The sequence below is a fragment of the Zea mays genome, chromosome 1 (genome assembly GCF_902167145.1).
Source record: "Zea mays cultivar B73 chromosome 1, Zm-B73-REFERENCE-NAM-5.0, whole genome shotgun sequence".
Classification (NCBI taxonomy): Eukaryota; Viridiplantae; Streptophyta; class Magnoliopsida; order Poales; family Poaceae; genus Zea; species Zea mays.
The window spans coordinates 181,915,687-181,932,992 of NC_050096.1; the positions used below are offsets into that span (position 1 = coordinate 181,915,687).

Genomic DNA, 17,306 nt, shown 5'->3' on the forward strand with positions numbered 1-17,306 from the left:
TTTTTTTGTTGACATGCTTGTTTATTTTTTGCAGAGGTTTTCCTAGCCATTGCAGGTCTGCGTGCACCGCGACGCGTCGCCACTGCACCGACCTACCACCGTCACCCTAGGTACAACTTCTATTTCCGCAGCATGGTCATAGATTATATACATGTTTATATTAAACTATAACATCTATTTTCGTAGTATACATGGACACTACACGACGGTTCACTTACAGCGACCTACGATTGGTTGCTAAAACGGCCTTCAGCGACCTACGGTTGGTCGCTAAAAACTTTTAGTGACCCATAAGGATGGTCGCTGTAAGTGCCGTCGCTAAAGGCTTTAGCGACCGACATCTTTTTAGCGACCGACCGCCCGTTGCTAATATTGTATATTTAACGACCAACCGTGGGTTGTTGTACTATAGATTTAGCAACCAATCGTGAGTCGTTGTACTATACTTTTAGCAACCAACAAAAAGTTGCCCCTAGTTATAGTCGTTAATAATGATAATATACCATTAATTAGCATTCAACAACTGTTATATATACAAAAGCATCACAAATCACCAATTTTTATACACATAATCACATAGATATACAAATTTAATTAGTATTGCACAATGGTAGATCCACATCACATAAACCATCAACAAGCACCACAACAAAATCATTCACAAAACCTACACATGTTATTATGTTTTGCACATATTTGCAAACACTTTACAAAATCATTCACAAAAGTACTAACACTTCAAGTGATTCGTAAAAGCCTTCACAAAAGCACTCCAACTTCTTGTATCCTCTTGTTTTAAGGCACAAGCTTGTAGGGGTTGTGATGTCGCCACTTACTTGATGCTAACAAGACATTTCCTTCACCAAAGCCATCTTCAACACTTCGCCCATAAAAAAGATCAATTCTCTTTTTCAATTGTCTGTCTGCAAGACAAGTGATAATTGCAATAAGTAACATGATATGTTAACCAGAAGGTATGCTAGCACCAGAAACGACCAAAGAAGATGGTATGACTTTCTGTTCTTCCTGCAATATGTTATGCATAAGCTACAACAAATACAGATTGCAGTCTAAAGGCTGCATAGAAGCTGGACATGCATAAATGAAAGATGCAAGCATTTAAAATATAAGACTTACAAACTGCTCTATGCTCCTTTACTCCTTTGTTTTGATGCCACGATACTCCACAGCATAATTGGGCGTTTTGCAGAATGGGCACCTTCAGTGATCAAGTTTTTTTTCATAAGAAGGCTTGTATAAATCACCAAACAGTATGAAATTACGACAAGATGAAATAAAGTATACTCACTGTGTAGGCCGAGTAGTATGAGTCGGTTTCATTTAAAGAAAACACTATGTAAAAATGTCAAACAGAATATGCAAAGGTTATTTGCAGGTTGGGATGGCTAAATCAACAGTACGATGGATGCATTACCTGTACATATCCCCTTCGAGCAACACTTTGAACGGTTGAGGCTTGGGTAGTACTACAACAGATGAAAACAATCTTATTAGGAAATGACGTTGGGCGTTGGGCATTGGCATCGACGTAGAATAATAATAGTTTGAATAATTTAGGAATTACAACCAATTAGCAATGGCTTCCAACTGACTATTTACAATGAGCAGATTGGATCCTAAAAACAAACTTATACTATTATACCCTATGGAATTAAACAATACATAAATAAGGATAAAATAATAGTTGGGAAGAAACATGTTGTTTCTTTAAAGTTTAACGAACCTGGATGGGCTATTGGCTCTTGGCGAGCCATGGTATCTCCTTACTGGCGAGCGTCTACTGTAAGGACCATTTCTTTCATACCTGAACATGATGGGAAATCAGTACAGATGCCAAATCTGTCAAAGTTTGATAAATAGTCTAATTTTTAAATTTACCTATTGAAATTGTTCCATCTATCATCTCTCCCTCCATCGTAGCGGGGTCAAACAGAGGGACGCTCGGGAGATGGCGTCCTATATCGGCGTGCATACCCATACTTCTGAGTAAAACCACGTCCTTTCCTGATTTGTTGAGGTTGCCCATTGTCTGCAGAACCCACACCTAAATCTTTACCATTGGTGGACAAAGGTTCATTGCTTGGCAGATGCCTTCCTTCACCAGTTCTAGACATGCTAGCCTCTGCATTATCACCACCAATGTTGCCATCTACATTTACTGGTTTCATTAAATTTACATCAAACTGAATGGGATTGTTCCTGGAGCTTCCACCTGGATCATTCCTATGTTTATAAAAATGGGTGTGCATTAGCCACTCAAAAGTAACTAGTCACTCAAAGTTGAACAGTACAAACTTTGCTATGTTAATGTAGTTAATAGACATACCTATCTTCTGAATTGTAATTTCGAGATCTTTCATTAGCCACTCAAAAGTAACTAGTCCACTAGGATATGTCGATAGCAAATATGTAACCCACACATTAAATCTAATGGAATTAGATTACTACCTTTCGGTAAGGAACGCTTGGTACGATGGCCACCCTTTTCACTGTCTGAACTGCTGTTATCTGTCTTTGAGCTTACTGCAAAAAGTGGCAATTAGAAAGATAAGCAGAAAGAACATAAAAATATTTGCAGCTGTACATTGTATTAATCTATTTATACCTTTATCTCCCTTTAGCGGATCCTGAGAATTTGTGTTGGAAACTTCACCACAGTCTACAATTTTCACTTGATAAGAAGGATTTCCAGTTTCACTACCAACTGCTTCAAGCTTTTTAAGCAAAGCTATTCCACTGACCACCTTCCCAAAGTGATTGCCAGGACGGAGCTAATGAAATTAAAGTGATTGCTATCAGTACTTCGGTAGCACTCCACGACATTAGGGTACAAGACTACAACACACTCGATTAAAAAAATGAGCCAAACCGGATGGAATCGAAATAGAGATGAGTCGGATCGGTGCTATGCAGAGTATCGAAAAAATCCAACCAGGACTATCCGGATGGACTTGAAATTGTAGTATTGTACATATAAATATAATGGAAAAAAGGTTGGGTTTAGGCATGGACTTGGTGGTCTCGAGCAACCCAAGCGAGACGGGTAGAGCTTACCGCGAGTTGGAATGGATCACCGCCTGACGCCGTTGCAGGTGGCGTCAGGAGGATGGACCGCTGAGCCGCGCTGGCGGCCACTGGAGGGGAGCGAGGTGGGCAGAGCGCTTCGGTGGCGCGTGTGCTGCAGTGCAGCTGCGGGTGAAGAGGGAGGAGACCAGGGTTCCACCGTCGTTCTGTTGGGTCGATCATGCCTAGTGGGCCGTAGCCGTACACAACTCGAGCCTGCTCTATTATCTGGCTTTCTAATTCTTTTGTTATTTTATTCCTCCTTAATTTTCTATGTTACAATTCTCTTCTATATTTTACATTCTCTTCTATATTTTACTCCTATAAAACACACGGGTAACTTCCTATAGGCGGTCGTAGGAAGTTAGCGGCTCGTTTGACCGCACCCGTGGATCAGCAACTAAAAGCTAACTTCCTAGAGGAGGTTGTAGGAAGTTAGTTGCCCATGCTAACTTCCTAGAGGCAGCCGTAGGAAGTTAGCGGCTCGCTTAACCGCACACACGGGTCAGCATGTGAAAGCTAACTTCCTACAGCTTTTATAAAATACCGTAGGAAGTTATGTTTATTTCCTAAAGCTACCAGTTGCATCTCGGAAGTTATTTATTTCCTACGGTTTGTTATAAAAGCTGTAGGAAGTTAAAAAAACCGTAGGAAGTGTATGATTTTGGTGTAGTGTAGGGAGGGTTTTCTTTTTTTTATTTATTTCGAAATGCATTTTTAAATTACTCAAAAATTCATAAAATTTTACCAAATAAATAATAAGTATTTGAATAAATTATTACGAATGAAAATAAATAATAAACATTTGAAACGACTTTCAACTCGAATCTAATATCATATAAGCACAAAGAACACAGTTGCATACTATAGTCATGTCCATACATAAATAAACCATGAAATAAACATACAAGCAATATTAAAAAAATAAATCACCACGCAATTTAGCGATCAATGTTTACTTGTTTTAATTAATTTTTAGTCACTAACATCTACAGGCACGTTCAGGCTATAAGATTTGATAGTGATCCTTGCTCTATAGCGACCCACCGCTAGTCCCCGACGACATCTATAGCGACCAACCATAAGTTGTTAAATTTCTAGACTTTTAGCGACCAACGGACCGTTGCTACAAAAGGATTTAGCGACTGACCGTCGGTTCCTAACCTTTAGCAACCAACAGTTGGTACCTAATAAGGGTCGCTAAAGATCAACCGTCGTGTAGTGGGATTACATGTTTATATTAAACTATACTCGGTTATATATGTTATAGGATGGAGGACCGTGAGTGGATGTACACAGGCCGTGTAGGAAGGAATGATGTCACCCCTGAATGGATTAGAAAGACCGATGATTTTGTGGAACAGACATATGGCGAAGCTGCTAAAGGAGCAAGTCTAGTCCCATGCCCATGCAGCAAATGTGCCAACCGGAAAAGAAAATCAAAGAAGGCCATGGTAGAACATATTTGGAAGAATGGATTTACGCCAGGCTATACTCGGTGGATCTTTTATGGTGAAGTGCATCGTATGAGAGAGGAGGTGCTGAGACAACACGTCGAGCATTATGATGCTGATGCGGGGGTAGCGAATATGTTGAACGACTATCATGAGGCACAATACGCCGGAGGATGTACGGATGACGAGCTAGAGCCGACTACAAAGGCGTTCTAAGACATATTTGACGTGGCACAGAAGCCCCTTCATGGCATGACAAAGGTTTCTCAACTGGATGCCATTGGGCGTGTAATGGCGTTCAAGTCGCAGTACATCATGAGTCGAGACGCATTCGATGGCTTGTTGACGGTTATTGGTAGCCTGCCTCCGGAGGATCACATTCCGCCAAAGAGCATGTACGAGGCATGGAAACTCCTTCGTGCACTCAAGATGATGTATGAGCAGATACATGCTTGTCTGAAGGGCTGCGTGCTATTTAGGAAATAATACGCGGAGGCAAAGTATTGTCCGAAGTGTAAATCGTTTAGGTTCATGGAGGTAGACTCTGGTGATGGACAGAAGAGGCAGCTCGACATCCCCTTGACAATCCTACACCACCTTCCGTTCATACCGAGGATCTAGCGTCTATAGATGACCGAGGAATCCGCGAAACAGATGACATGGCACAAAAATAGAAAACGATACAATCCTGATAAGATGGTACACACATCTGATTGTGAGGCATGGAAACACTTTGATGTCATTCACCGTGAGAAAGCCGAAGAGGCTCGCAATGTACGTGTTGCGCTGGCCAAAGATGGATTCAATTCCTATGGAATGAGCGTTGCCTCGTACACATGTTGGCCCGTGTTTGTTATCCCAATCAATCTCCCCCCGACATGTGCTTTCAAAGGCAGAATATATTTGTGTCGTTGATAATTCCCGGATACCTGGGGAATAAAATGGGCGTGTACATGGAGCCTTTGATCGATGAATTGGTACATGCTTGGGAGGAAGGGGTATGGACATATGACCGAGCTACGAAGACAAACTTCAAAATGCATGTTTAGTACCAGTACTCCATGCATGGCTTACCGACGTATGGGCTATTCTGCACCTGGTGTGTTCGCGGTAAGTTCCCATGCCTAGTTTGCAAGGAAACTCTTAGGTTCATTTGGTTGAAAAAGGGTGGCAAATATTCGTCGTTCGATAAACATCGACAATTTCTCCCTCCTGACCATCCATTCCGCCTAGACATCAAGAACTTCACGAAAGGTGTCGTAGTGACAGACCGCCCACCTGCAATGATGACTGGTGCCAAAATTCGTCAACAGATAGATGGGCTCGTGGCCAATACAGAAGGTGGTTTTGTTGGATGTGGTGAGCAGCATATGTGGACACATAAGTCGGGCTTGACTCGGCTCCCCTATTATGACGACCTGCTCCTTCCACACAACATTGGCGTGATGCACACTAAAAAGAATGTTGCCGAGGCACTTTGGGTAATAATTATGGACATTCCTGATAAGTCAAAGGATAACGTAAAGGCAAGAGTGAATCTGACAGCGTTATGTGATAGACCAAACCAAGAGATGAAGCCACCTAGTGTTGGAAAGACATGGAGAAGGCCTAAGGCCGATTTCGTCCTAAGTAGGGCCTAGAGGAAGGAAGTACTTCAGTGGATCAAGATGTTGATGTTCCCTGAGGGTATGTAGCTAACCTGAGTAGGGGGGGTGAACTTATCTACTCTGCGAGTCTTAGGGATGAAGAGTCATGACTTCCACATATGAATTGAACGGATTCTTCCTGCAACGGTTCGAGGCTATGTCCTAGATAATGTCTGGCTAGCGCTTTCAGAGTTGAGCTATTTCTTCCGCCAGCTTTGTGCAAAAGAGTTATCTCAGACCGTGATTGCAGACTTGGAAAGATTAGCACCCGTGTTACTGTGTAAGCTTGAGAAGATATCTCCACCCAGAATCTTCAATCCAATGCAGCATTTGATTCTTCATCTCCCCTATAAGGCACGAATGGGGGGCCCATGCAGGGACGTTGGTGCTATCCAATCGAGAGATGTCTAAAGACTATTCGAAAGAAATGTAGAAATGAATGCAAAATCGAGGCTTACATTGCAGAGGCATACATTCTAGAGGAGGTGTCAAACTTCACAACAACTTATTATGGTGACAAACTATCGAGCGTGCATAATCCACCCCCTCGTTACAATGATAGCGGCAATGAATCGAACCTCAGCATATTTGGAGGCCAACTCGGAAGCGCAAGTGGTTCGACCACCAAGACCTTGACACATGAAGAGTGGTGGCATATCATGCTATATGTATTGACCAACCTTGAAGAGGTGATGCCATACATGGAACAATTTCTTCATGAATTCTAGCATCGATCAAGGGACACAACTCCACAGGAATATGATACTCTTCTTATAAAGGGTGCGAGAAATGGATTGCCCGATTTCATTTCCTGGTTCAAACTTAAGGTACGTGCTTAGTTTGTCAAAGAGATCCGTCTATGAACTCAATTTAGCGTCTTTTAACTTGCGAATACTTGTAGGGCCAAATAGATCCGTCTATGAGTGCCGAGTTGAGACAAGTAGCCAACGACTTTGCTTATAGGGTCAAGAAATATTCTGGGTAATGACGTCAATGGATATCATTTTCGCACAACAAACTACGACCAAGTCGGCCCAATCAAAAAACAACGTGTTCTAGAGTCTTTACGCCTGGCCTTGACGAGGTTGATTATTTTGGACGAATCGAAGAAATATATGAACTCAATTTTCATGGTTCCAAACCTCTTATTCCAGTGATATTCAAATGTATTATCTTTCATATGCATGCTAAACAAAAGAACATCTTAATGGTTGGGATGTTGTGTATAAGGTATCGCCGCACGGTAGATTACCTGTTCCAAACGATGAAGATTATAACTTAGACCTAGACACATATGATGGAGAGTCCTTCCAAGAAGATGGGCTAGAAGGGCAATTTGAGATAGACTTAACCGAAGCTATCAGAATGGAAGTAGATATTGAAATGGTTGTTGATGAGGAGGATGATGAGGTGCAAAATAAGAATGACTTAGTAATACTTGAAGGCAATGGCATTAATGACGAACTTGCGCCTTCAGATGGTGTTGACTATGAAATGGTTGATAGTGATGATGAGAGTTATGATCCGGCTAACCCTGACACATATGAAGATTATTTTTAATCGATGTAATGCTATAGTTTTTTTATTTCACACCTGTTTCTAAATACATATTTTTATATGTGCTTATTTGTTTACTCTTAATGGCAGGTTGTTGGACAAAGATGGTGGGCGGTTGGCTGAGGAGGAGGAGGGGGAGGAGGAGCATGACGGTGGAGGAGGCACAGCAGGACAACGACGTCCAGCAGCACATGGAGCAGCAGGACGACGATGTCCAGCAACAGGCGGCGCAACAGAACGACGATGACGCTCAGCAGGACGCCTGAGGTTCTGGCGCCTCAGGTTCGAGGAACGTCTACCTGCGAGGTCCCGCGAGTCTCCCTCAGCATCCCATACTTCGGGACAGGGGGCCGCTGATTCGGCAGGATGGGGAGAGGCATGTAACTTTATGTTCTCCATGCTTGTTCATATTATGTGTTCAAAATCATAATATAAATAAGACTTTTTATTTATCACTTGGACAGGTCTTGGATGGTTGTGGAGAATGTTGGGGGTCATGGTCGCAACCCTAATGGCATCCTCGGCCTGCTGTGCAAGGAACACTTCCCTGGACTGGTTGAGTACGCCGGAGTGATGGGCCCAGCCTACACCTTCGACCACTACGTCGTCGCCCCTGATGCAGTAGACCGGGACGACAGGGAATTCAACAACAAGGCGGAGCGGGTGAAGAAAGAGCTATGGGTAAGTCTTACTGTAATGTAAAATATGTTGCATTCGTTGCACATTCTTGAAATAATGTATGGATACATCGTCTTTGTATGCATGATTTCTTCAGATGCGAGGCTGGATACGAGGCTAGGGCCGATGTGGTGGCCACTACGAGCTGTAAGAAGCTCGTCGTGGACATGCACTACAAGGCACGAATCTAGGCCATCGTCACCTACCACGACTCCGTCCTTTGGGAGAAGGTGACCAAGCAGCAAGCCCGAACCATGTCGTTGACCAGGGACCAGTACTTGCAGGTAAATACAATACTTTAATTTTTCCTTATTTTTATCTTTTGATATGCAGTGTACGTGTTTACTTTGTAGATGATTCCATATTGGTGCGCCACACATCCTCTGTGCTGGGAGAAGATGGTGGATAGGTGGTGCTCGCCTGAGTGGGATTAGGCGCAGAACGCTAGCCGGGAACGACGTCTGATGATGCAAGGTCCCTCCCACCACCAAGGCAGCCACAGCCTAGGCTAATATGCAGAAGCATGGGTACGCCCTCTTTTTTATTTAGGTATATAACACTGGATTAAATATTATTTCTAACTATCTCGTTGGTTTTCTTGCAGTCGGCGTCACATGGTGGTCAGCCTTGCTCCAACTTCTCGGCCTATGCTATGGCCCATAAGGGCTAGGCGACGTCCGACGTCACCTACAACCCGAATGACGGCCCCAATGCGTACATCAACCTCGTCGTCTAGAGCCGCCTTCATGACTACACCGCCATGGCACGGGAGGTCCATGAGCCAGAATACGATTCGATGATTGAGCAGATCGACCCCGATGTCCTCATGAGTGTCGGAGGAGGCAAGAGACATGGGCGGTACTGGGTTGCCGACGGGGCAATCGATTCGTCATCCACTCCCACTCTGTCTCAGGTGCGAGCAAGTAGCACGAGCTCGAGCCCAGCCATACGTCCTCGGCAGGACAGCTCACATCATTGCATACAACAACTCGAGGTTAGTGCTTTTGTAACACGTCATTCCTTGAGTTATATACCTTCTCTTTGAGTTACTATAACAATGGCTTGGAATATTACAGACCCAGCTAGAAACAGAGAGGAGGGAACGTCAGGAGATGGAGGCAAGGATGGCGGAGATGTTCAAGTACATGCAGAGTCTTTGCGCCACACAGGATTTCGCTCCACCACCTCCATTGTTCCCTACAGTTGACCCTGCTCAGTTCCATACTCCTGTGAGTATGAAATTTCTAGTTAGATATTGGTAATGCATCTGGTATAACACATGCAATCTCTTCTCTGTCCAGGGACAATCTGCGACGACATCCAATAACCCTCATGGATCGCCCAGCCCATCGCCGCACCAGTCCAGCTGCCCACCTCGATGAACTTGTTAGGGGCAATATCTTCTCTGTGCAATCTCTTTCTTAGTGTTGTTCATACTTTGTGAGATAACCGAGTCTGAACTTGTTAGATGTTGGTAATGCTTTGTGAGATACTTGAGACTTATGTTCTTCAATGTTGGATACTTATGTTTGTGTCCGAACATGTTGGTAATGATGTGAGAACTTGTTTGATTTATGGTGTTTGTGAGATATGTGATGCATATGTGATATCTGTGATGATTATGTGATATGTGTGATGTATATATGATATCTTTTGTTTGTTTGGATGGAATAGAAAAAATAAATTAAAAAGGTGTGTACTGGTCACTTTGCCGAGTGTAACACTCGGCAAAGAGGTTCTTTGCCGAGTGTCAGTGTCATATCACTCGGCATAGAAGGAACACCTGGGCACCTGTAAAGCCTCTTTGTCGAGTGCTGTGACCTTGCCACTCAGCAAAGAAGCAAGCTTTGCCGAGTGCCTCCTAGCGCACTTGGCAAAGAAACTGACAAATGGCCCCGCTGGTGGCCCCTTTGCCGAGTGTAGGCCGATAATCTCTTTGTCGAGTGTCACCTAGAACACTCGACAAAGGTGCCTTCTCCGTTACAAGCCGTCGTGACGGCGGCTTTTCTTTGCCGAGTATCCGAAAAAGTACTCGGCAAAGAAGCCATTGCCGATATACTGTTCGCCGAGCTCTCTTTGCCGAGTGTCACACCCGGCAAATACTTTGCCGAGTGTTTTTCAGGCTTTGCCGAGTGTTTCAGACACTCGATAAAGCGTCCGGTTCCGGTAGTGTGGGACCAGTCCCCATAGAAACTTATACAATATTGTTTAGGGAGACAATATTGTTTAGTGAGACTATATTCACGTTTTAGTTAGTCTCCAAACTTGGCATGCTATGTTGTTTGGATCCTCCGAACTTGACATATTTTAAATAATAAAATAGTAATTTCCATATATATATGTTTAAGTTACATATTTTAAATCAGTACTAATATAATATAGAAAATAGATTAATTTTGTGTAGTAATCTCACACAACATAAACGAATCAAATAGTCATCTATTTGATATTGACACTATATGCTAATTAGAAATTTATATAATAATAAATTATTATTAAATTGAGCCACGATCTAGCTCGCGACCGAACAGTTGGCGCGTCCTAAGCGTTGAGCCATGCTGACCTGCAGCCAGACCAAGCCGTCTCGTCAAGCTTGAACTTTTTTTACAGACCTACATGCATTAAACGGAAAGTTCTCAGACCATACACGTCCTCTATGTTTTGCAAGCACATATATATAGATCAAACTCATCGAAGTTACATTATCTAACGGGTGAACATCATCGTCTTATTCGATTGTCTACTTTTTTTTATTTCTCCACTAATAACAAACTAGGACAAACAACATACTTATTATTCGCAAACAAAGAAGTTGGCTGGAGCATGCATTGCATATTGCATCGTCGTCCGGCCACACTGCCGCCTGCCTCGCACGCGCGATCTCACGGGCAGAAGGTGACCTGGTAGTTGCTGTTGCCGCTGCAGGCATGGGTCTTGGTGTTGTCGCTGGGAAACAGGTAGGCGTCTGGGCAGCTGGGCCCGCCGCAGTTGAGGGTCACGCCGGTGCTGCACGAGAAGAGCATGGCCAGGTTGTAGCCGTCGATCACCGAGATGTCGTAGAAGTCCTGGCTGCCGCCGCCGCCGATGGTGAACTCGGCCAGCGTCATGGGAGGCTGCCCCGAGAGCGTGCAGGAGAGTGCGCCGCCGCAGTCGCCCGTCTGGCAGCTCCCGCTGCCGCCGTTGAAGGAGCACCCCGTGCGCCCCCACACCCTGCCGGACTGGGTCCCCGCCGGCACGTCCACGGTCCACGTCTGCCCGGGGTCAAGCTGCGTGCCGCCGCCCACCGGGGTGGCCGCCGGCCACACCGTCGAGCCGCAGTTGTTGGTGATGGTGAATGTGGCCGCCCTCGCACTGGTGGCCACCAAGGCCGCGACGAGGAGCAAGAGGGCCGAGGAAGCAGCAGCCCCGGACGCCATGGATGCTATTCCTAGCTAATTGCGTTGTCTACGATGTGTGGGTACGTGGCTAGGGCTAGCTAAGAGCTTAATGCGTTTGTAGTGTGGAGGAGTTTAGGGAGGATGCATGCGATATTTATAGGCTATGGCTGCCGGAGAAGAAAAATATACGGCTATACGGGGATGAAGGAATGACAAAATTACCCTTGGATCGATCATATCGCCAGTTTTGGGTGACAGTGAGATTGGGCTGTTCCTTTCTTTCCTTTCCCGACCTATTTCAGACTGTTAATTTCCTGTGTAGGATGCAACAGTAAAGTATTTCCTGACCTATAAATTTTGTTCTTTGGCGGTTAATAAATAAAAGTGCGCGCGCGCCAGTAGAAATATAAAAAATACCAACAACAAATATGTTTTCTGTACTAGTATGCTGAAATTATTTTGACAAAATTAATTACCTCTAATATGAAGCTTCGTGCACAGACCAGATCCTCCAAATTAAGTTAGGCAATAACGCAACGGTAGGCGGCGTGATTGGCTGCCGTCGTATCCACAAAATTCTATATTAAACGCAGTGGTGGAATTCAGTACGTAGAATTCTACGCGACATGGAAATCAAATCCTAAGCTACAAGGCCAGACTGAAGGACAGCATTGGCAGCACATCAATATTAATTACACAAGTGCTTATTTGACTGTTAAGAGCCCTGAGCTTCTAATAACTAGAGGAAGCCCAGGTCAAACCGTGCAAACCGGTCGAGCCGAACCAGGTTCGGACGTATATAAAACAAGACCCGGAGTGCTAGGGTTCAGTTTTTCACGCCCTATCCTGATTCATTAGCGATAGCGCATGCGACGACGGCGGTTGCCCGAGAACGTGCGCTGCGATGGCCATGGCTCCCTGACCTCGACGCGCAGTGGTGGCGGTTTCTCGATCCGAAGTAGTGGCGGCGGTTCCCAGGTCGGTGGCGGTGGCTCCCCGATCCAGAGGGCGAGCGACGGCGGGGCCCTTGTGCGGGCAAGCGGCGGCGTCTCCGGGGCCTCGAGGCGGCGGCACTCGATGTGCGAGTAGCGACGGCGACGCACGAGGCGCGAGGTTCGAGTGGCGTCATGTAAGGCGCGAGGTGCACTCAACGATGATTTCGCGTGATATCCTCCGTTGCGGCGCAGTTTGGGCAATCCGAGTGACGACCTACATCTGTGCTTGTGTCGTCGATGACCTCTGACGACGACTACCTCCTCCGATTCGTGTTTTCTTTTCGATTATTGTGTTTTATGCCTAACACATTTATTATTTACGCTAAAAATTGTACGATTTTGTGCTTGAACACGGAGTTCGTATGTCAGTTTACTGCATGCATATTTTTTACATGCACATTGGAAAGACAATTCCTTGATTTATGTTGTTCATAATGGGGGCCTTCGTCTTTCGAAGGTCCTCAAAAACAAGACTAATATGTTTTCCATGTATAATACATGTACAGGTACCTTCGGACATAGGATGAAATCGTACATGATATGAAGAACGCGGTTCGGGAGAAGGATGAACTAGTGTCGAAGCTACCTGTGAAAAAGCTTCGACTCAGCGATGAAAAGTGAAACCGACTTAAAGGGGAAAAGGCTGTCTAGTCCTCGATAGATTATTCTTAAGTCAATAGCAAATGTCAAGGGCATGAATATAATTCTACACAGGCTGCGTCCTGTGCCTATAAATAGATGAACAGTGACACCGTACTGTTCACGCTGACTGACATTCATTCTCACGTCACGCTTGTACTTTTGCCTTCTGTCGAGACGAAGGTATAAATGTAATTCGATACCGTTCATGTTGACTTATAAAAATGTTCTGGTAATGTGATATGATCATTCATGTTATTTCCTATATTTCATATGTTTTTACCGGCTTTACTATATACTAAAATTATGAAGGTACGTTCTTCATGACCTTCGTCTGAAGATCATTATATCCTAAGGGAGATAATGCTTCAAAGGACGAAGGTCTTTAACCATTGACATTTTGTGTTGTCTTATTCTTAATTCATATCATTTGAGAACAAGTCCCCAACAATAATTACCATAAAAAATCAAATCATTTATGTTCATAAATGACAGATTTGTATGTCTGCCATAAAACTATCCCTAATTCCTGTATATTCGTAATTATTATAAAAAATCAAATCAAATCACTTATGTTCGTAAATGCCAGATTTTTATGCCTGCCATAAAACCGTTCCTAATTTCCGCTGTCGTTCTTAGTTGGACCGATATATTATGCTACACAGTGTAAGTATTTATGCGACTTTGTATAAGAATTTATGCACTATGTGACTCATGTCATCCAATTTTTTGCGCGCGTGAACTGGAAAGAAAAATATAATCCAAAATTTGTATGCATGCAATGGAAACTCCCATGATTTGACATAATTTTTGGATCTATATAAAAATAGAAACCGCGTGCATGCGACTGTCATATTTTTTGGATCTGCCATAAAAATAGGATCGTAATAACAACCTACTAGAACTATCAACCTCTCACATTGGCTCGATATTTACGGTTATAACTGAGGGGTTTTATGCTCAAAATTTAAGGTTTTTACGCTCGAACCTGGAGATGCGTCCACCAGTGAACAACATGTCAGATTTTTTACACAATATACCGCATTGTATAAATACTTACATCGTGCAACATAATTTATATAAGTATATATCATAAACTAGTCTAACGTGCCTAATTGCATGGTTGTTGGAGCGATCCTATATTTATGGAGAAAATAAAGCATTTAAATAAGTTTTTTTGTTTCCATGCATGCCAATCGATTTCATTTCATCGCAAATCTTGCCATTCTAAATTTGTGCGCATGCAGCAGGAAACAAATTTTTACGCAGTGTACCGAATTGCATAAATATCTACACCGTGTAGTATAATTAGTATCAGTATATATCATAAATTAGTTCTAACGAGTTTAGTTGAATGGCTGTTGGAGGGATCCTATATTTATGGAGAAAATAAAACATTAAATACGATTTTTTTTTATTTCTATGCATGATAATTCATTTCCTTTCACTGCACATTCTTTCTATCACAAGTTTGTGCGCATGCAGTGGCTAACAGATTTTTACACAATATAGCGAATTGCATAATTATCTACACAGTGTAGCATATTTAGTATCGGTATATATCATAAAATGGTCCTTACGAGCCTAGCTGCATGACTGTTGCAGCGATCCTATATTTATGTAGAAAATAAAACATTTAAAAATAGAAACTGCCACACATCTCTTTCCTAAATTTACGTGTATGCAAGGGAATGTGTTTGACTCATGCATGCATTCTTTTTTTTGCACGCACAGACGTGGGACGGGTGGCGCACCCGACAGCCTGCTTGAGTCAGCGCGTCGGGTTGAACCAGGTTGCAGATAGATGGATATAAAATAGCATGTCTAGTAGTTGATTTAATATGGTATTACTACATAGTGTATATATACACTACTAGAACTAGCATTATTATTGTTGACTTATCCCATTATTCTATTACACATCAATATAATACTTACAAAACTACTAGAACTAGCATTATTATCACTGAACTTTTGTTAGCTTCAGGTTATATTATATTACCCGTTGATTTTTTTCTAAAACTTTGACCACTTATCTTATTTAAAATATTTATTTGAAAATATAAAATTTCAAGTCACACTAAAACAATCTTAAGTGATAAAACAAACCACAATAAAATAAATGATAACTCATTAAATTTTTAGAAAAAGATGAATGGCCAAAGTTTTAGAAAAAAAGTTAACGACGTCATATATTTATATGAATGGAGGTAGTATTTTTTATATATTTTTTGAAATATACATTTATGCACATGACAAAATAGCCTTCAATTTCAGCTTGTGGTCGTTCTGTAGTCTTCGTGATAAGATGTCTAATATATGTAGAACATGTGTAGAAAAAACTGACCTAATTGTGGAGAAATACATGGCAATCGGACCTAACATGCATACACTAGTCAAATAACCCCCAAAAGTTTAAGTTGACAAAAAACAAGGTCATATCTCTACCGGCTTCTACTTTTTCTACAGTGTTTTTGTCTCTATGGATTACAGATGCATCAATCCAAACAACCTCTACTAATATCAAACTCCTTGGAGGATAGACTGATAGATCTATGAACTTGCTACTAGATTTACTTAATGATGCACTCCCTAAGGGTTCAACATTACCTAAGAGATTTTATGAAGCTAATAAATTGGTGAAATCTATAGGAATTGGATACAATTGTATTTATTCATGTGAAAATGATTGCATTCTTTATTCGAAGGATTATGCAAAATTAAATTCATGTCCAAATTGTACGGTTTCGTGTTGGAAATCAATAAGGAGTCTAGATGGGAAACATATATACAAGGTTCCTAGAAAGGTTCTCAGCTACATTCCGATAACAAAAATGCTCCAAAGGCCATTCATGACCCCTAAAGTAGCAGGTCTAGCAAGATGGCATGATGAAGACCGGATAAAAGATGGTTTGCTAAGGCATCCTGTAGATTCACCTTTATGGCAAGACTTTGATACAAAACATCCAGAGTTTGCAGCAGATAGCCGAAATATTCGTCTAGCATTTGCAACTGATGGCTTTAATCCATTTAGGAGCATGAATGTTAGCTATAGTGTTTGGCCCAGCATTTGTATTCCATATAATTTCCCCCCTTCAATGTGCATGAAGCAATCAAATTTTATCCTTTCTTTGTTGATTCCTGGCCGAAATAGTCCTGGTAGTGACATGGATGTCTATTACCAGCCACTTGTTGATGATTTGTTAGATATGTTTGTTAATGGAGTAAGAACCTATGATGCTTCAAAGGGTGAGTTTTTCCAGCTTTAAGCTACAGTAATATGGACTATTACAGATTTCCTTAGCCTAGGATATGCATATGGATTTGTCACATTAGGTGAAGTAGCATGTCCTAATTGCCATTACTACACAATTTCACTTAGGCTTGGAAATGGTAGCAAGAATTGCTATATGGACCATCGCAGATTTTTGGATGAAAACCACCCATTTAGAATTGATGTTGACAAATTTGGTTGTACAGAGTTTAGGCCAGGACCTAGTCCACTATCTGGAGAGAAAATATTGGAGTGCATTAAACATCTTAATCCAATTGTTAGCAAGGACCCATCTAGGAAAAAACCAACAAGCAAGAGACCCAAGAAAGGGGAACCATTAGTCATTTTCAAAAGGAGATCTTTTGGTTCCACTACCATATTGGAAAGATTTAATGTGGCGACATAATTTTGACTTCATGCACATAGGGAAGGAATGTGAGCAAAAGCTTAGTTAATACATTCATGGGCATCGATGGGAAATCAAAGGATAACTTGAATTCTCGGTTGGACCTTCAAGCTTTAGGTATTAGAAGTGATCTTCATCCTATTAAAGTTGAAGACCAATTTTATTTACCACCTGCACCTTACTCAATGAGTTCCGA

General features: G+C 42.4%; 1 protein-coding gene and 1 long non-coding RNA gene across 5 annotated transcripts; both read right to left on the reverse strand.

The window, feature by feature from the left end:
• Positions 1-489: 489 nt before the first annotated feature.
• On the reverse strand, positions 490-3,285 carry LOC103640642 (uncharacterized). 4 transcript variants are annotated; one of them, XR_002266263.3, is made up of 9 exons: positions 3,076-3,279; positions 2,627-2,792; positions 2,470-2,544; positions 1,900-2,244; positions 1,745-1,825; positions 1,436-1,487; positions 1,310-1,353; positions 1,138-1,219; positions 490-923 (listed from the first exon to the last, which is right to left on the reverse strand). It is a non-coding gene; the product is annotated as an uncharacterized lncRNA (long non-coding RNA). The 4 variants fall into 4 exon arrangements; XR_002266264.1 differs by having other exon boundaries at positions 2,891-3,088; XR_002266265.3 differs by lacking the exon at positions 1,310-1,353 and having other exon boundaries at positions 3,076-3,285.
• A 7,794-nt stretch (positions 3,286-11,079) lies between these two features.
• LOC100284970 (uncharacterized) lies at positions 11,080-11,920 on the reverse strand. The gene has a single exon (NM_001157865.2). The coding sequence runs from the start codon at positions 11,833-11,835 to the stop codon at positions 11,302-11,304; it is 534 nt and encodes a 177-aa protein (NP_001151337.1). The 5' UTR covers positions 11,836-11,920; the 3' UTR covers positions 11,080-11,301.
• Positions 11,921-17,306: the final 5,386 nt, after the last annotated feature.